Below are 25765 nucleotides of genomic sequence, written 5' to 3' on the forward strand. Positions count from 1 at the left end.
AGCTGTGTGACCAATAGGAGGAGAAGTGATTGTGGAAGAATGGCACTGTAGGATAAAAATAGGAATAGAGTAACTGATGCAGAGGACATCGTAAAGTTGTTCAATAATTATTATTATTCGTGACACCTCCAAGGAGTCTGAAGACTCATTGCAGGAGGACACCTACTGTACAACTCTCTGTCTCCACTACTCCACAGAACATCTACACTTTATTGGAATATAAACAATAAACACTTTATTGGAGTATATCTTCCTGGTGAAGTAAGTTTTAATACTAGAGGGATAGGTCAGGTTTGAGGTTTAGAGGTGCAAGACAAGAGTATATTCCAAATACTGAGTGCCCTGGATGTCAGTAAAGCTGTGAGATTGGATGATATTTCACCACCGGTTTTGAGAGAATGTGCTTAAGAACTTACAGCTCCATTGACCTGGCTATGTGAAAAATACCCAAGGAATGGAAGAAAGGTAAGATAGTGCCATTTCATAAGGGCAGTAGCAGACTAGATGAGTCTAATTATAGGCCAGTTTGTGTTTCATTAGTAATTGATAAGATCTTGGAGAAATCAGTGAGGGACCATATACAGCCTTGGGCAGATGAGGGTAATGTTATCTGTGAAAGCCAACATGGATTTGATAAGAGGTGCTTTTGCTTTATTAATATGATTGCTTTTTATAATAAAGTGACAAGAGAAGTTGATGAGGGAAAGGAATACACTGCCATTTTTTTGGATTTTGCAAAGGCATTTCACAGGGTGCCACATGATAAGCTGATGTTTAAGTTGCAGCATGGGTTTAGAAGTTAAGTTAGTCAACTGGATTCAGGAGTTATCAGAGAGTTCTGTATGGTGGGGCAACATCATGGAGGTAGAAGGTTACAAGTGGGATTCCATAGGGCTCGGCAGTAGGACCTGTATTGTTTAACCTTTATATCAATGACATTGTCAATGGATTGCAAGTGGATATTCAGTTGTTTGCAGATAATGTGAAGCTGGGAAGGGTTATTAATAATAGTGGAGATGTGGCAGCACTGCAAGAGGATTTGAATAAACTAGACAGATGGGCAAATGAATGGGGGGTATCGGCTTAATGCAGCAAAATGTAAAGTCTTGAAGTTTGGGATACATCGATGGGAGGCTGCATACTTGATTGGAGGAGCTGTACTGGAGGAAGTAGGAGAGACAAGAGATCTGGGGGTTATGATTGATAGAAAACTGAAATTCAGGGAACACATTGCAAAAATGGTGAAGGTAACCCAGTGGATTGCTGCAATACTGAGAATGACACTAACCTGCAGAAATAAAAGTTATCGTTCTATTGTATAAGACCCTGATTAGACCATACTTAGACTGTTGTTTTCAAATTTGGTTCCCAGGATTTGAAGGGGATAAATTAATTCTGATAATGGCACATGGTGGATAACAAAGTTGGTTCAGGACTGTACAATGTTTGTTAATTATGATGATCAGCTGAGTGAATGCAGACTGCAGAGTTTGATAGACAGAAGAAGGAGAGGTGATATGATTGAGACTTTTAAACTGTTGAGAGGTAGTTACAGGGTTGACACTGGGGAGTTCTTTTGCTTGGTGGAACAGGAAGGAGCGATGACAAGGAGCCATCCCTGGAAGTTGCAAAGGGAAGCTGTGAGCAAGAGGGTGAGGAGTGGTTTCTTCGCATGGAGTGGAGGGTGATTGAACTGTGGAATTTTTGCATTGGATAGAGTGGTGAGAGCAAGAACAGTCAATATTCTGATTTGATTTAGTTTATGATCAAATTAAAATAATGTGATCTAATATTTGAAAATGTTATTGTATTTTATGAACAAACTAGAATAATGATTGTGTTCATATCATCATTTTGTATAATTAATAATTATATAAATTATTAATTATACAAAATAAGAAATAATTTTGTATATTAATAATTATACAAAATAATTCATTACAATGAAACACCCATTTTTCTGGACTTGCATGTGGTAAAATGAATATAGTAAGCAATAAGGATGCAACTTTGCAAATTATACATCATGTGTTTCAGTTCTCTACCTTTGGCATTAACGTTGAACCATTCACAGATAAGCTGTTAAAAATAATCAGAGAAAAGAGAAAACAATTTACAAAAATTGTATATCACTTTGCAAATCACTTACCTTTGCATCACTAACATCAGGACGTCCTTTTGCTTTCATGTATAAAGCTGCCATCCATGGCCAAGGTGTCTGTGCTTCCTCTCCACCTATAATTCTTTCACGTGCATCACGTTTAACTCTGTTCCCCTTGTTTGCTACATGATCTAATCCAAGGCCACATACAGAATAATCTAAACAAGTGAAGATACTATTAGTAGAGAAAAATAAAATACTTCTATACAGTAAAAATGTACGAGTAGAAAGTAAAGTGTTACCTAAGCAAAATAAGAACTGCATCATTTATTTAAAAAGTTTATTTTCTAATAAACATTGAATGTTTATTAGAAAATAATAGCAAGAATAAATTCATAAATTTATACTAAAGAGCTTTTATTGACTTACTAATTCTTCTTCTCAAAAAACTGGAGAGTTTCTTTATATAACACTGATACTATGGTAGATTACCTTATGATACAATGCAGTGTACATGTAACCACTGTGCAGTTATTAAACACTATCTTCATCAACAACATCATCATCATTAATGACGATGATGTTGTTGTTGATTGGCCTGGTTAGCTGAGTGGTTAGTGTATCCGCTCTCCAACCAAAAGGCTGTGGGTTCAAATCCTGCTGTGGGTATGGATATTTGTGATTGTCTGCGAAAATACTAGTGGTGGTGGGCGGTAGATGGCATTGGTGTAAATGATGGTAGTTGCAGTTCGTTGTAGTTGGTGGAGACAGAGAGTTGTAGAGTAAGTACCCTCCCTCGATGAGTCTTTGGACTCCCTGGAGGTGTCACATAATAATAATAATAGTTGATGATGATGTTGTTGAATTTCGATTTTCCCCCCCCCCCCACCCCCCCCCCCCCCCACCCCCCCCCCCCCCCACCCCCCCCCCCCCCCACCCCCCCCCCCCCCCACCCCCCCCCCCCCCCACCCCCCCCCCCCCCCACCCCCCCCCCCCCCCACCCCCCCCCCCCCCCACCCCCCCCCCCCCCCACCCCCCCCCCCCCCCACCCCCCCCCCCCCCCACCCCCCCCCCCCCCCACCCCCCCCCCCCCCCACCCCCCCCCCCCCCCACCCCCCCCCCCCCCCACCCCCCCCCCCCCCCACCCCCCCCCCCCCCCACCCCCCCCCCCCCCCACCCCCCCCCCCCCCCACCCCCCCCCCCCCCCACCCCCCCCCCCCCCCACCCCCCCCCCCCCCCACCCCCCCCCCCCCCCACCCCCCCCCCCCCCCACCCCCCCCCCCCCCCACCCCCCCCCCCCCCCACCCCCCCCCCCCCCCACCCCCCCCCCCCCCCACCCCCCCCCCCCCCCACCCCCCCCCCCCCCCACCCCCCACACTATCAACAATAACATAGTCAATGAGACTTTTCTTACAACAACAAGTATCTATCTATATACATATATCAACATCATGATTATACTTGTACATTCCAGCCAGTTGGTATGGAATGGTTTCTAATACTAGCTGAAGATTGGCTAGAGTCCTGACTTATGCTAGATCTTATATATTAGGTAGGCTGAATTTGTGCCAACAAGATCCTTGGAATTTTCATGTCATCTTTATTGTTGATATTTGGGTGGTTTATCAGGATTTCGCAGGCTTCCTTAAATTTCCTTTCATACCAGGTTTTTGTGTGGTGTAAAGAGCGGGTGCTTTTCCAGTTGATTTGGTGTAAGGTGTTGAGCGCGTGGTCTGAGAGGCCTGCTTCGCCATAATAGTTATATTTAATGTGTCTAATGTGTTCTTTCTTGTGTATAGGGATTGTCCGTCCTGTTTCACCAATGTACGGTAAGTTACAGGTGCAGCGGATGCAATAGACTCCAGGATGTGAAAATGGGAGGAGAGGATCCATAGAGGAGTTGAATATGGTTTTAAGTTTAGTGGGTGGTTTAAAGGTGGCATTGAAGTTATAATGTTGTAGGATTCTGTTGATTTTTTCTGATAACCCTTTAATGTATGGGATGGCTACGGTTTTACTGTAATCTAGATTCGTTTTTGTTGTTGTTTTATGGAGTATTTTATTAATAGTATTTTTGTTATAGCCATTATTTATGAATGTGTCACTTATTATTTTCAGTTCTTGTTTCAGGGCTTGCTGGTTGGAGCAAATTGTTGTAGCTCTGTTTTTAAGGGTATTAATGAATCCATATTTTTGTGATGGGTGGTGGTATGAATTAGCATATAGCTAATTCATATAAGTGGTATGAATTAGCACACCGGCCAATTCATAGCATGTATTGGCCAGTGTGTGTCGGTTTTTGGTAGATCGTGAAGGATAGACTGCCTGAAGGAAGATGTGTGACTAGTGTGTCAAGGAATGGGAGCGAATTTTGATTTCGATGGTAAATTGTATGCGTTCGTGTTGCTTGTTCAGGTGGCTAAGGAATGTGTTTAGCATTTGTCGCCCGTGTGGCCAGATTGCAAACACGTCGTCAACGTGTCTAAGCCAGACTGTCGGTCTTAGCCTGGCGGAATCAAGAAACCCTTTACTCAAAGGTTTCCATATAGAAGTTAGTGATTGGGGGGGGGGGGGGGGATAGTGGTGAGCCCATGGCTGTACCTTCTTTCTGTAGGTAAAATTTGTTTTGCCACACGAAGTAACCGGACTGTAGTACGTGAGCAAAGAGGGCCGTAATGTTGGGCAGAAATTTGTTCTGTAGTAGGAGAATTGTGTCACTGATGGGGACATTAGTGAAAAGGGCAGAAACGTCGAAACTGACTAATAAGTCGTCTTTGTCGAGTGTTATGTTTTTAATTTTGTCTATAAAGTGTTGTGTGTTTTTTATGCAGGAGGGGGAATGACCTACCAACTCCTTGAGTGTTGCCGCTAATTTCTTGGCTAAGTGGTAATTGGGACTGTCTCTTCCTTCCACACGATTGGTCGAAGGGGCACATTTTGTTTGTGTATTTTCGGGACCCCATATATTCTGGGGGGGGGGGCGTAGTGGAGTTTGAGTTTTTTAACCGTATCTAGTGGCCAAGAAGTGACGGACTTGAGTAGTTTCTCTGTTTTATTCTTTATCCTTTTTGTTGGGTTATAATTTACAAGCTTATATGTGTTATTATCGGCTACTAGTTGATTCATTTGAAGTAATATGTTGACCTGTCAAGAACGACAGTGGCATTGCCTTTATCAGATTTCGTTATTATGTTGTGTTTGGATTTTAATGACTTAATTGCTGCTAGTTCTGTTTTTGTGAGATTGTTCTGCATGGTTTTCTTAGTGTTCAGGACATTACTAGTTTCCAGTCGTATTTAACTGCTATATTGTTAGGTAGGGACCTGATACCTCTTTCTATGTGGTAGATAAAATCCAATTTGTTTACCTTTTTAGGTGTTATTGCGTAGTTAAGTCCTTTATTCAGTAGCGTAAGTTCGCCATTGTTCAGGGTGTGGCTTGATAGGTTGATCACATGGTTCTTGCTTGTCGGTGGTTGGTTGCTCCTTGTCTCCTTATTGGATGGATTCCTGTGATTAGCCACCATATTTTGCAGTTGTTTCAAACTGTGGAATTTGTTCGTGAGTTTTTCTTTATTCTTTTCCAAGGTATATGTGGACGAATTGTCAGTAATTCTTTCAAGTACTTGTAGAATGTCTGGATTAATATAGTTCGGATTGCAATTTTGAAACCAGATTTTGTGTTGTTGCTAGGTTATTGCGGGCTGTTTGAATCTGTTCTCTGAGCATTGCTTTTTCTGTGTGGTCATAAATACGGAGTGCCTTAGTGGACGTAAATTTCTTTTTTAGCCTGATGCAGGTAGGAATAAGGTTATTGTCTCTGCAGCTCTTTAAAAAGGCCAGCCGGTTGATCAAGAAGGAAATAGGAATCTTTAACTTACCATAGTGATTGCAACGCTTGTGGGTATCATTTCCATGGATGATCTGAATCCTTTCTTTTAAGCTTACATGGTGATCCAAATGTATTTTTGAAAATTATCGAGACAACTACCATGTTTGAATAAAAACTTTAGTTTAATATAACTAAAACATTCGACATTTTGACCTTTGTCAAGATCATCTTCTGGAGCATACAACTATAAACAGAAAACAAGCTACACTACATTCAAAGTGGTTTGTTAAAGATACTGACCAACCGCTACAACAATTGTTGGCCTGACCTCTGGTGAGAAAAAAAAGAAGAAAAACTTAAGTGCCTTTTTCATAATGTATTCTCTGTAAAGATTGTATGGATCAGGGGAGAGTATGCATCCTTGTCTCACAGCTTTCTCGACATTGAACCACTGAGATGTTTTTTCCATCCGTCTTCAACTCAGCATGATTCCTCTCAGAGTTGTTTTAAAAGTTGTGCCAAGTGTTCTGGAATGCTCATTTTGCTTAATATTTTCTGCAGGACCTCCCACCTGACACAGTCAAATACTTTAACATAATCAATGAAGCATATATACAAGGTAATATTAAATTCTTGAGCCTTTTCAAACAAGTGCCTTAGATTAGAAATTTTATCTATTCTATGTCCTTTTTTAAAATCTGCCTTTTCTGCAGGAAGTTATTGCTCAACATATGTTTCAAGTGTTTCTTTAATAACATACATAAAATCTTGCTTGCATGTTAGATCAATGATACAGTTCTATAATTATTGCATTCATTGAGATCTCCTTTTTTGTGTATTGGGATAAAAATGAATTTTACACAGTCATCGGGCCAATCTCCTGCCTCCCAGATTTTATTATTATTATTATTATTTCCCAAGACCTCATGGAGTCAAAGACTCATCTGGGAGGTCCTTTTATCACACACACAGCTCATCCTACCATGCTTTGAATACATTCAAACTCCCTGCAGACACCACACTCTCAGGCAAGGCATTCCAATCATTTACAATTCTGCATGAAAAAAACCTGCCTCTCACTCCCCTTACTCACACCTTCTTTATACAGTTAACAGGGATGACCTCTGGTTCTCCCCCGATCTCCCACTATTTTCTGTAGTACTTCTCCACCACTGATCCTATAACAACCCCTTACCAACTTGTAGGTCTCTATCATATCTCCCTTCTTCCTCCTGTCCACCAGACTCTGCAAATTGCATCTTCTCAATCTTTCCTCATACTCGAGAGGTCAGAGGTCAGACACTACCTTAGTCAGTCTCCTTTGGACCCTTTCCAACATCTCTTCATCCTACTGAAAACCCGGTGACCAAATTTGGGCACAATAGTCCATGTGTGGCCTAATCAAAGCCTTATACAACGGAACAAGAATCTACCTACATCTACACGTCAGTGTCCTCCGCATCATTCCCAGAAGCCTTTGTGTTGTCTTCACAATTTTGGCTATGTGTCCCCTAAATTTCAAATCCTTATCCACTATCACCCCCAGATCTCTTATTTCTTCCACCTCCAACAATGTATCCTCACCAAGCATAAATTCTACATCCCATCTTATTTTCCAAATTTTAAAACCTTATATTTTGCAACATTGAACTCGCATCCCCATTTCCATGCCCAATCACTCAATTTATTCAAGTCTTCCTGCAAGGTCACAACATCCTCACTACTCTTCATGGTTTGTCCCAACTTTGCATCATCTGCAAACAACTGAATATCTCCATCCAAATCTTCACCTATATCATTAATATAAAAGTTAAACAGCAAAACACAACCTTAAAATACAACCCCTGAGGCACACCACTAGTAACTTTCCTTTTCCTGGATATCGCTTCCCCATACACAACTTGTTGATAACTATCAGATACCCAGTTTCCAATCCGATGCACTAATCTAATATCCAACCCCATCTGCTCTAGTTTGATTGTCAACTTATGAGGTACTCTATCAAAAGCCTTTGCAAAATCCAAGTATATTACTGTGTATCCTTCTCCTCTGTCCAAGGAAGTAGTCACTTTATTGTAATAAGTAAGTAGATTACTAAAACATGACCTCCCTTTAGCAAATTCATGCTGTCCATCAAAGATAATACCATTGTTATCAACCCAATTCTGGATCCTAGTTCTCACAAGCTTCTCAAACAACTTAACTACAACACCTAACACACAGATAGACCTATAGTTTGATGCTTGAGTTCTATATCCCCCTCCTTTATGAAGTGGCACAATCTTGCCCTCCTTCCACTTCTTAGGAACATGACCAAGTGCAAGACTTGTTTTAAAAAAATATGTCAAGGCCAGCGTCAACTCCCTGACACATTCCTTCAGAATACATGGTGATATATTATGAAGTTCCACAGCCTTGTTTACATCTAGTTTTCTCAACTCCACATACACCTCTTGCTCACTCACAGTCAGTCTCTCTTCCCTATCATCAACTGCTCTCAATCTCTGTGTGTGACTTCATGGAGAGAGCTCCATGAAGTCACATTCACAAGATTGAAAGACCTTTATGAACTGCTCATTAAGTATTTCCACCACACCTTTTGCAACAACTGTCTTTATACCATTTTATTCAATCAATGTCATCCTTCCATAATCATTCTTTCTTTTGCTGGCTACATATCAAAAGAACTCTTTAGGATTCTTTTTGGCTTTATTAGCTAATTTCTGCTCATACCTCTGTTTAGCTACCCTCGTCAACCAAGTCACCTGCCTTGCCTGGTCTTTGTAGTCCTCATGGAATTGGTTATTATCACCACCATCCACATTTCCTGGTCTATAACAACATCCAACCAAGTATTTGATTCCATTCACCTCTATCTCACACCATACTGCCTCAAAACCACTGGCACTATTTCCATCTTACATCTCTACTTTGTATGGACGCAACTCTTTCTCTATCATCAATAGCACTCCCCCCCTCCGTTTTTGCCCTTTCTATCCTCCCGACACACATCATACCCTTCCATCTCTATTCCTGTCAGGATGTCGTCCTCTTCCAACCATGTCTCACTTATTCCGACAATCTATGGGTGAACAGACGCAATTAATGCAACCATTTCATCTGCCTTGTTTCTTATACTTCTAACATTTGCATACAAACACAACGGCTCATTTCTGGATCTACAGATAGTTCCACTGATATCACCCACTCGATGTGATCTCTCAATGCTTGACTGGGACCATTTCTCTTTCTGCTTATTCATTTTAAAACTCTTTTCAATTTCAACTGTTTCCTCTTGATCCCAGGTCATCCCATTCATTTCTACACATGCTCTAACCTCCTCTCGGATCATCCACCTTTCTCATGCTGTGTACTCCTGTCCACCCTGAGCCTCCCCGTTTTCCCGTTCCTCTTGCACACCCATTCTCTCATTTTCTATACTCATACCACTCACTTCCTCATTCATTACCACCTCTTCAATCTCTCCTATCTTACTCTCCTGCTCTTTCACATCATTTCCCAGTTGATCTAATTTATTCTCTCTCATTCTACTCACTTTTCTATCTTCCAGCAGCAGTCTCTCCAAGCGACTCACACCATAACCACTCAAATGCAGCCCATCGCTCTCATACAGCTCAGTTCATCCCTCAAACTCATTCCACACATTAACAAACTGCACTCCTGTCTCCTCATACATTTCATCCAGCATATCATTCATAATCCTTGCTCTCCACCTCATCTCACCACAGTCATACCTATTCAACATGGTGACCACCCTTCCTGTCACACTGTTCTCTTTTATCCTTCTAAGCAGCCTCCTGATATCCATTCTAATGCTCTCTTTGTCCTCTGTGAAATCATTCATACCAATTAAAGCCATTAACTCCTTTGCTCGCTCCCTCCTCATATCCAATGCCTCAATCACTATTTATTTTACCACCTGGAAAACATTCCTTAGGCATCTTATCATCCAGCACACCTTTAATAATGAGTCGCCATACAACGCCACTCGCTCATCTTTAGTTAACTCTTTCGTGCCATCATGATTTGTTTTAATATTTTTTACCCGAATTTTCTTAATTTCATTCCACATCCATTTCATCTCTTTCCTCATCCAATCCAATTCAACTTCCGAATCTCACGTCACATTCTCTCTATCATTCAATCTTCCTAATTTTCTGACTCTCGACCCCCTCTTCTCACTTTCACTCTCATTCATCCTTCTGTACTTTCGGTCCAATATGCATCCAACTTTCGCTATCATTCATTCTTTCGATTTTTTCCACTTTCAATTCCTTCATCATGCCATTTCCAGTTTCATTTACTTCCACCACTCTCACCTCACTTTTGTCCTTTTTAACAGCCGTTACGGATTTTATATCACTCGTCTTCTTCTTCTTCTTCACTGATTTTTTAACATTCTTTCACCTCTCTTTCACACCATCCTTTTCTTTTGAACGTGCACTCATTTTCCTCTCGACATTCTTGCTACTAACGCTTTCTGTCATCAAATTCATATCTGCATTCATCAATTCCTCGTTCAGGTCGCACTTCGTACACACCCTCCTTCCATCTGCCCCAATCATTCACAAATCATTTATGTAATCGAAAGAATACATATAGCACACCTCACACTTAACGAAATGACTGAAGTCTAAATTAAAATAATGGAATGTCAAAGCCACCGCCATGTTTTCTGCCGGTACTGCTGAAGGTCTAATAATAAGGAATTCGTAATTATTTCTGTAATTATGCTATAAAACTCCGTAGTACAACAATCACACCAAAAACCACAAAAATACACCATCAAATCAAAGAAAACAATCAATAAATCAACAAAATTCACAGATCTTTCAGGAGCTTTGTAACAGCACATTATTTCACCAGATAGCCTCAGGCCAGATTATTTCAAATTGATTATTTCAGATTATTATTATTATTACAATTTACGATTAGTATTATTACAAATTTTTCTGATGATTTCAATTTCAATGTGTCCTAGACATGTGAAAAGTTTGTTTGATATTTGGTCAGGGTTTCCCTTTTCTTAATTTTTTTTTTTTATTTTTTTTTTTTTGAGCTTCTTTTAATATGCAAGGTTCCTTATATTGGGGTTGTTTCATCAGTATAATTCCCTAGTTCTAGAAATTCATTTTCCACTTTAATACTATATGTCTCAGTAATTCCTGTGAAGTCTAATCTGGGTGGATATGTTATGTTATTTGTTTTCAAACAAATTTCATATCAACAATGAGGAGTTAGTGATCAGAGCCACAATCAGCTCCTGGAAATACTTTAACATTTTTCATCATAGACCTTTTGTTAATAAGGATGTAATAAATTTGGTTCCTTGTTCTGTCTCCAGGCATCCTCCAGGTGTATAGTCTCCATTTGTATTGCTCAAAGAAGATGTTAATAACCATAAGTTCTCTTTCTATACAAAAGTCAATCTGTCTTTCACCTCTTCCATTTTGGGTGCCCAGTTCGTGAAGATCTCAGGACTGTCTTGTTGTGGTCTTCCATCCTTTTTCCAACTTTTTGCATTGAAATCACCTTTAATGATCAAAATGTCTCTTTTCACTATTGTATCTATGACTAAATTCAGATCCTGTAAAAGAGGTCAATGGTCTCTTCATCTGGCATCACTCGTAGGGACATAAATTTGTAAGAGCGTGATTGGTATTGGATTACAGTCAATCCTTAAGGAAATTATTCTATCACTGATAGGTTGTAGCTTAACACTGATTTTCACATAGAATTTTTGACAATTATTGCTACTCCATTTCTGCTTATAGAATCATGACCAGCAAAATAAATACTGTTGACTGGAATGCAATGTGTTTCTGCAATTCTTAGTATACTGATTTTAGTCTTTTCATTTCATTTCGCACTATGTTCAGTTTACCTGTGTGTAGTAATCCTTGTACACTCCAAGTACCAATGCATATAACTTTCCTTAATTGGTGCTTTTGATGATAATTGAATTATGGCTGAGAAAGGTTTCAGTTCTTTGAACGTCATAGGTTCTCAACGGGTGTCAAGATTGGAAGTGCAGCACATCCCCCCTCCCTCTATGCCTTGAGGTACTACTTTGATTTGCCAGGCTGGTAGCTGCCCCACTCTTATCATCATTCTTCATTGGCTTATAAGTACTCAGTGTTTATAAAAAAGGTGTTTATAAAAACATTAATATGATGACAGGAAGGAGAAAGATGTAGAGAACTGAAGCAGTCAAGAATGAAAGAGGTGAAATTCTGATAGAAAAAGAGTTATTACAGAGATGGGAAGAATATGTAAGTAAACTTTATGAAGACAGAGGAAGAGGAGAAAATCAAATGAAAGAGCATAGTGGACAGAGGCTGTAAATCATGAGGGAGGAATTGAATCTAGCAATTCAAAAGATGAAAGAAGGAAAATCCCTGGAATAGATGGTATACAGATATAACTTATAAGAAATATAGGTGAAAAAGGTATGGAAGTGTTATGGCAAATTATTAATGGAATTTATGAGGGACAAGAATTACCAGAGGAGTTTAAAAGATCAATTTTTATACCCATTTAAAAAAAGATGGGAATTTTAAACTGTAACAATTTTAGAAGGATTCGATGATATATCACCATGCATCTTAAGGGAATTGGCAGAAAATATGGCACGTCTGTTTAATAAGAGTCTTATAATAGCTCAGGTTCCAAAAGAGTGGAAAAAAAGGTAAAATTGTTCCACTGCATAAAGATGGTGATAAGGCTGTGGCTACAAATTATAGGCCAATCTCTCTGGAGTTGTGAAGGTACTACGGGGGGGGGGGGGAGGTGAGAGAGAGATTGGTGAGAGCTAGGATAGAGAAATGGGCTGATAACTGCAGTATTCTCTGTAGTTGTCAGCATGGATTTGTTAAAGGGAGATCATATTTTACTAACTTACTTATGTACTATAACAAGTTGACAAATGTCTTGGACAAGGGAGATGCACATACAGTAGTATGCTTAGATTTTTGTTACTTAGAAGTTTGTTAATAATATACTCATTCACTGTCAGGGCACTTGCAACCATTCCATTCCACTCATTCACTACTCTCTAAGCAAAAAATATAGTCTGCATAAACCTTACTAATCACCCAACTCTTACACAACTTCAAGGAGTGATCCTTGTTCTCTCCCTATTCATCAGGTATTGAAAAAATTTATTTTTTGTTAATCTAATCTTATAGAATTCCTTTAGCAACTTATAAGTTTCTATCATGTCCTATCTCCTGTGCCTGTTAACTGAATTCTGCAACCCATACATTTTGGTAACTCATCTCTAAATCCTCTCCACTAACTCCTGATCTCCAAGAAATCCTGGTAACCAAATCTTTGTGATTTTATCACAAAGATATGATAAAATCACATCTTTATGAATAATTATAATAACATCCCTATCTTTATTTGTGCATAGATTTGGTTACCAGGTGTTCAAGTAATTTTTTTAGAATTTCAACTCTCTGCCACCATTACATCCAAGTCCCTGGTCTCATCAATTTCCTGCAATCCAATACCATCAATGTGATACCAATCGAGCTTAATTCGAAAAATTCCTGGTGACTCTGGATAACTTTGAGCAGACTGCACAGTCTTGTACCAGCAACGCATCTTTCAAGTATCTTCCTTATCAACTGTCGACAGTAGGTTATGCTCCTACCATGGTCATAATGGGTAATGGTGAATCAGGATTCCATTCTGGAGAGGGAGCCTGAGAACAGCTACCACATTCAAGGAAGGCAGCAGGCATGCAAATTACCCACTCCTGGCATGGGGAGGTAGTGACGAAAAATAACAATACAGGACTCTATTGACGCCTCATAAGTGAAATGAGTACACTCTAAATCCTTTAACGAGATCAATTGGAGGACAAGTCTGGTGCCAGCAGCCAGAAATTCCAGCTCCAAAGTGTATAAAGTTGATGCAGTTAAAAAGCTTGTAGTCAGATCTCAGTTCCAGACGGGTGGTCCATCGCCCGGTGGTTATTGCCTGACCTAAACAATCTCACCGGTTTTCCTTGATTCTCTTCACCGAGTGTCTGTTGGCCTGGTTGGCCGAGTGGTTAGCATATTCACTCTCCAGTGAAAAGGCTGCAGGTTCGAATTCCTTCATGAGCATGGATGTTTGTGATGGGGATGGTGATTGGTAGATGGTGTTGGTGTAGTTGTGGTTCATTGTAGTTGGTGGATTGAGTGGTGGAGACAGAGAGCTGTAGAGTCCTCCATCGATGAGTCTTTGGACTCCCTGAAGGTGTCATGTAATAATAATATCTGTCCATCAGCCATCTTCAAATCCAAATCACCTGCTTCATATCCATCCTCATTTGCTCCAATTTGTGCGACAGAGTTCCATGTTGAATCCTCTAAAATATCTTTACAAATTACAGCAGTATTACTGAGTAGTCATTTCCTTTGCCCAACTCCACTGTCACTTTATGATATTAGAGTAGTATATGGGGAAGGAGTAAGGTTATAAGTGATATTCCACAGGACTCAATACTAGGACCATTGCTGTTCAAATCTATATATTAATGATACTGTCACACAGGGCTACAGGGAGATGTTCAGTTGTCCCTCCTAAGTTTCACATTATTTGCCAATAATGTGTAACTTGGGGAGGTTATTAGTAATAGTGCTGATGTTTTGACTTCAAGAGGATTGAATAAAGGAAAAAAGGAAAAGGGGAGCAAATGAATGGGAATATTAGTTGAATGCAACAAAATGGAAGGTTTTGAAATTTGGGATCACAGATTGGATGGTTCATATTCAGGCTATGAAGTTATACTGGAAGAAGTGGAATAAGCAAGGGATCTTGGGGTGATTATGGATAGAAATTTGAAGTTTAGAAGACATATTGTGAAGGCTGTGAAGACATCTCAAAGAACTGCAATACTGAGGAGGACACTGACCACGAGAGTTAAAAGTGTGGTGGTCAAATTATACAAAGCTATGATCAGACCACATTTCTTTGCTCAAATCTGTTCACCGAGATATCATGTCCTCCTTCCACTCCTTAGGAACTTGACCGAGTGCAAGACTCATATTAAAAAAATATGTCAAGGCAGGTGTCAACTCCCTGGCACATTCCTTCAGAATACGTGGTGATATATTATCAAGTTCCAGAGCCTTATTAACATCTAGTTTACTCAACTCCCCATACACCTCTTGCTCACCTACAGTCAGTCTCTCCTCCCCATCATCAACTGCTCTCAATCCCTCCATGAAGTCACATTCAATTCAGAAGATTGAAAGATCTTTATGAACTGTTCATTAAGTATCTCCACCACACATTCTGCATCAGCTGTCTTTATACCATTTTCTCCAATCAATGTCATCCTTCCATAATTATTCTTTCTTTTGCTGGCTACATATTGAAAGAATTCCTTAGGATTCTTTTTGGCTTCATTAGCTAACTGCTGTTCATACCTCTCTTTAGCTACCCTCACCAACCAAGTCACCCTCCTTGCTTGGTCTTTGTAGACCTCATGGAATTGGTTATTTCCACTTCTCTTTTGCTGCCTCCCCAATGCCCTTTTTCTCTGTATCGCATGCTTAATCTCTTTATTCATCCATCTCACACCCATCTTATTTAACCTTCTCACCCTTGGAATACATTTAGACATTTCATCTACAAAACAGTTTTTGAAAATTCCCCAAGCTGCATTGATCTCTTTTCCAGCTAACTGCTCATTCCACGCTACACCCGCAAGCTGTCTCCTGAGCTCTTCATAATCACCCTCCTTGTAGTTACAAATATACCCTTTTCTCACAGAGGTCCTTGTACTGCTGGTAACCACCCAGGTAATCACCTGGGTGGTTACCAGCATGGTCACTCTCACCAATTGGTGGATGATTTGACACCTCATTTATAATTACATCCTCTGATGAGATGACCAAATCCAAGACCCTCAATCCTCGTGAACCCTCTGTTACATACTGTTTGAGGTAGTTATTCCTCAAAAACTCAAGAAACTCATTTTCTTTACTTCCGGTTGCTATCTCATCATTCCAGTCTATATTGCCATAATTAAAATCACCCATAATGATTACCCTTTTCTTATTTGCTTGGCTTATTTGACTATACATTTCACTATCACCACCATCCACATTACCAGGTCTATAACAACATCCCACCAAGTATTTGATTCTATTCACCTCTATCTCACACCATACTGCCTCAAAACCACTGGCACTATTTCCCTCTTGCATTTCTACTTTATATGGACATAACTCTTTCTCTATCATCAATAGCACTCCCCCTAGCTTTTTACCCCTTCTGTCGTCACGAAACACATCATACCCTTCCATCTCTATTCCTGTCAGGATGTCATCCTCTTCCAACCATGTCTCGCTTATTTCGACAATTTTTGGGTGAACAGACACAATTAGTGCTATCTTTGGGTTACGGCAGATGATGGAAAAGTATCGAGAGAAACAAAGGGCGCTACATCTGACATTTATTGATCTAGAAAGCATACGATAGAGTGCCAAGGCAAGAAGTCTGGAGGTGTCTGAGAGAGAAGAAGGTGTCGGAGAAAAATGTCAGGTTGTTGCGGGAAATGTACAGAAATGTGAAGACAGGTTTTTGGACCTGTCTGGGACAGACAGAAAGTTTTCAAGTAACAGTTGGCTTGCATCAAGGGTCAGCATTAAGTCCGTTTCTGTTTAATATTGTGATGGAGGTGGTAACAGAGGAGGTGAGAGAAGATGTGCCTTGGACAATGTTGTATGCAGATGATATCATGCTGTGTGCAGATTCAAGAGAAGAAGCAGGAACTAAACTGAAAAGATGAAGAAAAGTACTGGAAGAGAGCGGTATGAGACTGAGCAGAAGTAAGACAGAGTATATGTGTTGCACAGTGGGCGGCAGACAGGAGACAGATCTGGAGCTGGAAGGAAATGTCGTCAGGAAGGTGAGAGACTTTAGATACTTAGGTTCAACAGTGGAAGAAGATGGAGGAGCTCAGAAGGAAGTGGGATGCAGGATATAAGTGGGTTGGAGAAACTGGAGGGAGATGGCTGGAGTGTTATACGATAAGAGGGTGCCGATCAATCTGAAAGGCAAAATCTATAGGATAGTAGTGAGGCCAGCTATGACATATGCTATAGAAACTGTGGCCCTGAGGAAAAATAACATCAGCAGGATAGAAGTAGCAGAGATAAGAATGCTTAGGTGGATGTGCGGTGTGACCAGAAAGGATTGTCTGAGAAATGACCATGTCAGGGGAACAGTGAAAGTTACGAACTTAGGAGCGAAAATACAGGAGGCAAGGTCGAGATGGTTTGGTCATGTGATGAGGAGGGAGGACGAATATGTGGGAAGAAGGGTCATGCAGATGGATGTGCAAGGAAGGCGGAAGCATGGGCTGCCAAAGAAGTGATGGAGGGAGCTGGTAGAAGAGGACTTGAGGATGAAGAACTTGGATGTGGTGACAGCCCAAGACAGGAAGGTGTGGAGGAGACTCATTATCAACAGTGACCCCACTTAAGTGGGAGAAGCTGCAGAAGAAGAAGACGCAATTAGTGCAACCATTTCATCTTCCTTGTTTCTTATACTTCTAGCATTTGTATACAAACACAGCAGCTCATTTCTGGATCTACAGCTAGTTCCACTGATACCACTCACTCAATGTGATCTCTCCATACTCGACTGGGGCCATTTCCCTTTCTGCTTCTTCATTTGGAAACCCTTTTCAATTCCAACTGTTTCCTCTTGATCCCTGGTCATCCCATTGTTTCCTGCATACACATGCTTACCTCCTCTTGGAGCATCCACCTTTCCTCATGATGTGTACCCCTGTCCACCCTGAGCCTCCCCATTTCCCTGTTTCTCTTGCAGACCCATTCTCTCATTTTCTATACTCATACCACTCACTTCCCCATTCATAACCACCTCTTTGATCTCTCGTGTCTTACTCTCCTGCTCTTCCACATCACTTCCCACTCGATCTGATTCATTCTCTCTATTCACTTCTCTACCTTCCAGCATCAGTCTCTCCAAGAGACTCACACCACAACCACTCAAATGCAGTCCATCACTCCCATACAGCTCACTTCGTCCCTACCATCAATGCCATATACTACCCATCACCAACAATAATTTTTGTGTGTAAACTGCATGTGTTCTGAAGGCTGATTTGCCTGTGTGCAGGATGAAAAACTTGAGTTTCTGGGAGAAAAAACTGCTACCTACCTCTGTATGTCAACTAACTCACCTTCAAATGAAAAACCCATATAAAGATTCCTCTCATAAAAACAAGAATCAAACTTAGGCCTTTTCCAATCAAAGGAAGATGCAATACACCACATTCTTCTAATTGTGTTACAGAGGCATTTATGGCTCAATGACTTTGTTGCTTCCATGATGGTTTGTTAACAATAATAATACAATATCATTATTATAGTATTTCTAATGTACTGCAGTTATGTATCCTGGAGATTTTATTTCTTTTAAACAAGGGTTTAATGCAATTCTAGTTTCATGTGGATAATTTTTTGATTCCTTTCCTTCATTAATTTTAAGTTCTTGAATGAGAAATTAATTACAATCCTCTACTGTATTGCATTATATTACATTTTTGTCTATATTAGTCATTTTATTCATAAAAGTTTTTTGTATTTTCTGTTAATCAGTGTAGTATGCATTTCTCTTTCTTACTAGCATAGCAGTATCATTTCTCTTTTCATAGTAGTAATTATTTTTAAGTGCATAATGCAGTATTAGGTATCGAAATACAGTATAGTCAACATTTTTGGATTTGGTCATAGCATCTGAAGAGCTGACAATAACTGAAATGACATTTCTTCTCCTAGTTGGAGAGAGAGAGTGACCATGTGGTTTTGACTTGGAAGATGAATAGGCATGAAGGAGTATCAAAGAAAAGGGAATGTATGTGGAATTATAAGACTGGTGATTATAATAGTCTTAGATATCGACTTGGGAAGTTCCATGGGGACAGAATTGGAAGGCCAGGATATCATTAGTGCTTGTGAAATTGTGAAGGAATATTTGTTAGCAGCAAGAGTAAGCTGTAATCCATGAGTAGGGAAGCAGAAACAATTTGGTGTAAAGTAGATGACAAACAATATCAAACAGGAACTGCAGATTATTGAAGAGACAAAGAGAGTGGTAGAGAGTAGATGCATGAAGAATATAAAACTCAGGCCAGGAGAGTGACTACTATGGTGAGGAAGGCAAAATTGAAATATGAGAAAAGATTGTCACTAAGATCCAAAGAAAATCCTACGGAATTTTTTAGCCGTGTGGCCAGTAGGAGCAGAAATGATTGTGGAAGAATGACATTGTGGGATGAAAATGGGAATAGAGTGACTGATGCAGAGGACATAGTGAAGTTGTTCAATGAACATTTTATTGGAGTATGTCATCCTGGAGAAGGTTTTAATACCAGAGGAAAAGGGCAGGTTCGAGGTTTAGAGGTGCAAGAGGAGAGTGTGTTCCAAATACTGACTACTCTGGATGTCAGTAAAGCTGTGGGAGTGGATGGTATTTCACCACAGGTTTTTGAGAGAATGTGCTAAACAATTGACAGCTTTGTTGACCTGCCTCTTCAATAAAAGTCTGGCTGTGGAAAGGTACGATAAGTAAGTAAGATAGTGCCACTGCACAAGGGTGGTTGCAGACTAAAAGTGTCTAATTATAGGCCAGTTTGTGTTTCATCATTAGTTATTAAGATCTTGGAGAAATTAATGAAGGACCATATACAGCATTGGGGCAGATGAGGGTAATGTTATCTGTGAGAATCAACATGGATTTGCTAAGGAAGGCTCTTGCTTCAGTAATATGATTACCTTTTATAATAAAATGACAAGAGCAGTTGATAAGGGAAAACTCAAATCCAGCAATTTTTTTATATTTTGCAAAGATATTTGACAAGGTGCCACGTGATAAGCTGATATCTAAGTTGCAGCACATGGGTTTAGATGTCAGGTTAGTCAACTAGATTCAGGATTGGCTGTCTGATAGGTATCAGAGAGTTGTGTATGGTAGGGCAATATCAAGGAGACAGAAGGTCACGAGTTGGGGATTCCACAGGGCTCAGTACTGGGACCTGTATTGTTTAATCATTATATCAATGACATTGTCAATGGATTGCAGGGGGATATTCAGTTGTTTGCAGATGATGTGAAGCTGGGAAGGGTTATTAGTAATAGTGCAGATGTGGCAGCACTGCAAGAGGATTTGAATAAATTAGACAGATTGGCAAATGAATGGGGGTATTGGTTTAATGCAGCAAAATGTAAAGTCTTGAAGTTTGGGAAATTGGATGGGAGGCTGCATACTCGATTGGAGGAGCTGTACTGGAGGAAGTAGAGGAGAAAAGAGATCTGCGGATGATGATCGATAGCAACTGAAATTCAGGAATCATATTGCAAATGTGATGAAGCTAACCCATAGGAATGCTGCAATACTGAGAAGGATATGACTTGCAAAGATAAAAGAGTTATCATTTCATTGTATAAGAACCCTGATCAGACCTAACTTAGACGATTGTTCTGAAATTTGGTTCCCAGGATTTGAAGGGGATAAATTAACTGTGAAAAGGATACAGAGGCAAATAACAAAGATGGTTTTAGGACTGTATAATGTTAGTTATGAGGATTGGCTGAGGGAATGTGGACTGCAGAGTTTGGTAGATAGAAGAAGGAGAGCTGATATGATCGAGACTTTTAAATTGTTGAGAGGTAGTAACAGGGGTTTTTCACTTGGTGGAACAGCGGGAAGGAGTGATGACAAGGCGTCATCCCTGGAAGTTACGAGAGAAAGCTGTGAGCAAGAGGGTGAGGAGCGGTTTCTTTGCATGTTGAGTGGTTGAACCGTGGAATGCACTGATTGATAGAGTGGTGAGAGCAAGAACAGTCAATGAGTTTAAGTGTGGTATAATAGACTTTGTGTTTCCTAAGAAGTACCTGCCATGATGAATCTCTTGACTCCATGGAGGCCTGAATAATAATAATCAGCCCTCAAAAATTTCAGTAATTTAATCTCTTTATAGTATCAAATGAAAAGTTGGAATAGTTTGGTCACATAGTCAAAATACATCCAGAGATGCTAGTATATCAAATACTATGTTCTATTTTTTCTTTCCAGTTCACAGTTAAAATCCTTCATGGGATCAACACTTTATGCTTGATAAGTTAATTCCCTAAGTATATTACCTTCATCACCCTCTTATATTATATTACCTTCATCACCCTCTTATATTATATTACCTTGTCAAGCTTATAACAACTCTGCACAAGATGTTTCTGTCTCGCTGCATAAATGACATACATGTAAAGAGACTGATACTATTTCACTAATAGTTTTCAACACTTAAGTGGACAAATCTAACCTGTTGAATAACAGCCACCTTGGTTTTTTTCACTTTTCTTCCTAAGTATCCTGTACCCTTCATTTCCCATGTCACCTTCCCTTGAGGAGTAAAGTTGCTCATGACAATAAGAAGAATGGCTTTCTTGTGTTGTTCTTTTACTGGTTGTTCACCAGTATTCCTTTAACATAAGATATACAGATTTGCATTATTTTAAGTAATTCATCTTCCATTCTCTCTGAATCTGGCAGAAGTCATTCTTAATGAAACCAATTTCTAATATTCCTTCCACAAGATCTTTCTTTATTGACACAATTCTTCTGCTGATCTTGTTGGCTGAATAGAAAGCTTTTCTCTCTCTCTCTCATTCTGACCATTGTTTGAACTCATGTTTTAGGTTCAAATAGCTTGTGTGGTAGTTTCTTGAGGTGTGGTAATTTATTTTCTTTGTTGCAGTGTGAAACTATCACTCTGTTTATTGGAGGGAGGTTTGAAGCAGCTTGAAATAGTGTTCTAGGTGTTTATCAGAACTTTCAAGAGCAAGGTCAAGAGCAGCCTGCCAGTGGTAATAAATATATAATAGGTTTATGGCCCTTCATAGCGGGATTTGCATAAAATAAAATATTTATCCAACCATAAAAAAGTTAGCTAATCCAAATTACATGTTTTATGTGTACGTTTTACCTTGTTCATTTAGTTTTTTTTTTTTTTTGTAACTCATGCTATTCAAGTAATTTTATACCACTGTCGGAGGTCTTAAATTGCATATGTACATATAACTTTGACACACATATATTGCCAATTTCTATCTTTCCAGGTAAACTAAAGATATTAAGGGAGTATATTTGTCTAAATATACTCCCTTAATATCTTTAAGCTATAAATGTTTGAACCATTTAACATTTATAAATGTATGGGATGGCCCATACGTTATGGAGCATGCCACAGAAAGGGCCCATCTTTGAAGCAACTGCATAAATTTTTTTAACATTGCCAGATTTTTTTTTATTAGTTATGAAAAAAGACATGCCCTTTCTACAGAATGTTCCATGATTTAAAGCAATTCTGTATATATATATGTGATATATACCAACTCAGCTTATTTATTTTTTATTTTAAAAAACCAATTTTAATAATCATTTACCAATAGATCCTTCAGTAATTTGATCAACAAGCCAGGAAAAAGTTTTAGAGCTGTCTAAAAGAAATACATGTTCCTCTTTTGAAGAAGCAATTTTATAGAGTGATGCTTGCTGTGGAGATCCTGTAATACCAATGCAGTAAATTTCTACACCTGCATTCTTTAATAATTCAGCTTCTTTCTCTGGATCACCACCCATATTAGCTCTTCCTGAAAATATATAAAAAATGTAGGTATAGAACATTTTAAATTTGTTATTAATTATTAACCCCGAATCCACTTAAAGTCAAAAGACTCATCACAGAAGGTAAGCACTCTTACACACAAAGCCCATCAAACCATGCTTTAAGTTCATACAATATATCCACATTCACAACAATGTCACACAATACATTCCACTCACCAACCCTTCTTTATGCAAGTAATGTGCTTCTTGCTCACCTCCCACCTTATACAGGTTCCAGAGATGATCTCTTGTTCTAGCTCCTCTCCGGTTGTATGAAACATTTCTTCCACGTTAACCTGGTAACAACCTCTTATTAACTTATATGTCCCATGTCCCAATTATATCTCCCCCTTCTCCTCTTATTCATGAGTCCTTGCAAATTGCATTCCCTCAATCCATCTTTACATTTCAAAGAACAATTACTGCCTTACTGAATCTTCTCTGGACCCATTCTAATATGTGCTCATCACCATAAAAACCAGGAGACAAATTTGTGCATAATAATACATATCAGGCCATAATCTGATGTGATGACTTAACTTGTGCAATGTGACCTCTGAACTTCAGACCCTTCCTTGTCCACAACTCCCAAGTCTCTTGTCTCTTCAACCTCCCCCAAAATTTCTCCACAAAGTGCATACTTTGCTTCCCATTATTGCTTTCCAACTTTCAGAACCTTGAGCTTTGCAAAGTTCAAGGGTCTGGAAAGTTCTGATAAACACCTAGAACAAAAATGATATTAAAGCAACTGATTTTTTTTTTTTTTTTGACACCTCCAGAGAGTCCAAAGACTCATCGAGGGAGGGCATTTACTCTACAACTCTGTCTCCACCACTCAATTCACAAACGAACCCCAACTACACCAATGTCATCTACCACCCCTCACAACCACCACTAGTATTTTCACAGACAATCACAAACATCCATGCCCATGGCGGGATTCGAACCCGCAGCCTTTTGGCTGGAAAGCGGATATGCTGACCACTCGGCCAACCACAAGAAAGACCATACAAGAATATAAGAATATAAGTTACCTTCATAACTCTGTTACTAGTATGTTCTTTCTTGTAGTTATATCAGTTGCTTTAATGTCATTTTGTTCTTGGTGTTTATCAGAACTTTCCAGACCCTCCCCCTGCCTTGTATATATCCATATATATATACTTCACACTCAACTACTCCCTCACATCCTAATCCATTCCATTTCTATGCTGGTCATTCTCATACACATACATTCACTACTGCTTTCAGCATCCATTCTCTTTGTGCATGTCTCTCTGTCTACCCTGATCCCCCCATTTCCCTGTCCTCTTGCATTTCTATTCTCTCATCATCTCTGTCACTACTATTTCCATTAACAAGCACTTCAATCTCATCTATTCTGCTCTTTGATCTTTCACCTCTTACTTCCTCTGATCTCTTGCTCGTACCACTCACTGCACTTCCTTCTAGCAACAGTCTCTTCAGCTGACTCACACCAAAGCCATTCACATGCTAGCCTTCATGTCTGTGCAAATCCATTCATCCCTCAAATTTGTGCCACATATCTACAAACTGCACTCCCTTCTCCTTACATTGCTCTGCCAGCATACCATTCATGATTCTTACTCGCTGATACAAATTGTCACTGTCATACCTTGACAACCTTTCCTACTACATTATTATCTTTACACTCTACGGTAACCTCCTGGTATTCATCCTTATTATTTTTGCTATCATCATAAGAATATGATGATAGTAAAAAAGCTGGCCTTTCTAATCATGCCCTGAACACTTTACATGGAATTGACTGGAAAAGCACCAATTGTTTACATCACACCAACAAAACATGGTATGAATGCAAATTTAAGGAAGCCTGTGAGATTCTTATCAACCATCCCAATCTGAACAATAATAATGGTCTAAAAATCCCAAACATATGGAAGGCACATATTCTACCCACAGAACCTTTCTCCCTAAGCTAACTATAAACAGGACTGTAGATAATCCAGAATCTTAAATCTAATATAACAATTATCACACTAAAAATAGGACATCATTGTTATTGTAAGAAAACTATCTATATGAAAGAATATTTCTTCCATGTTATCTTAAATAGAATTTAGCTTTGATGTAGTTTCTAAATATTTAATTAATTTTAAATTTTATCTGTATTTTTTTTTTTTACTAGAGGTCATGCCAATAGAATAACCAATGATCAAATCATTGTTTCTTTAGCTTACTGTGTGAAATGTAACTCAGTTGTCTTCTTGTATATTTGTAAATACTCCAGATGATGACCTTAATATGAAGGTTAAAACGTCGAGAAATTAAAATATTTATAACACGGTTGGTAAGTCCATAATTTCTAAAATGGATTTATAATAAGTTTTACTGTTACCACTCATTAGATGTGACTTCTCCATTCCTTTCTTGAGCCATTTTGTTTTTCTCCTTACCCATTCTAGAACCTTCTTCAAATCCAAATGTTCTCACTACATCCTAGGACATCCCATTTGCTTCTTGTCGACACACGTATTCACATCCTCTTGGAGCGATGACCTTTTCACACTATGTTCCTCTGTTCACTCTGAGTCTCCCAATTTCCTAATTGTCTTGCACACTTGTTCTCTCATTCTCTACACTCATGCTATCCACTTCTTCATTTGTAAGCACCACTTCAGTATCTCCTTCTTTACTCTTTTGCGCTTTCATATCACTTCTTACTTGCTCAGATTCATTCTCTGTACTCATTATTCTCCCTTCCAGCAGCAGCAGTCTCTCGAAATGACTCGCACCCAACCCATTTAAATGCAGTCCTTCACTCTTTAATTCTAAAGTCCTACACTTTAATTCTTCCATCAAACTCATTCCACACATTAACAAACTGCACTTTTTTCTCTTCACACATTTCTGCTAATATACCATTCATAAGTCTTTCTCTCAATTTCATATTATCACTGTCATACCTGGGGAACGCACTGACCACCTTTCCTATCACACAATTATTTTTTATCCTTCTCAACAACCATCTGATATCCAGCCTCACATTCTCCTTGTTCCTAGTCAAGTCTTTTGTTCTTCCTACCACTTCCAACTCTTTTGCTTGCTTACTCCTCATATCTAATGACTCAATCA

At 39.3% G+C, this 25765-nt stretch overlaps 1 protein-coding gene across 1 annotated transcript in view; it reads right to left on the minus strand.

The window, feature by feature from the left end:
- LOC150103690 (complement factor B-like) overlaps positions 1–25765 on the minus strand; it is a 271622-nt gene that overhangs the window by 90605 nt on the left and 155252 nt on the right. Inside the window, exons 12-13 of the mRNA XM_090396496.1 lie at positions 22426–22632; positions 2150–2319 (exon numbers count right to left, since the gene is read on the minus strand). Coding sequence (XP_090252622.1) covers positions 2150–2319; positions 22426–22632 — 377 coding nt within the window. The remainder of the gene's footprint in view (positions 1–2149; positions 2320–22425; positions 22633–25765) is intronic.

The sequence above is a fragment of the Typopeltis vanoorti genome, chromosome 8 (assembly GCF_054136105.1).
Source record: "Typopeltis vanoorti isolate ZY-2024b chromosome 8, IOZ_Tvanoo_1.0, whole genome shotgun sequence".
NCBI classification, from domain to species: domain Eukaryota; kingdom Metazoa; phylum Arthropoda; class Arachnida; order Uropygi; family Thelyphonidae; genus Typopeltis; species Typopeltis vanoorti.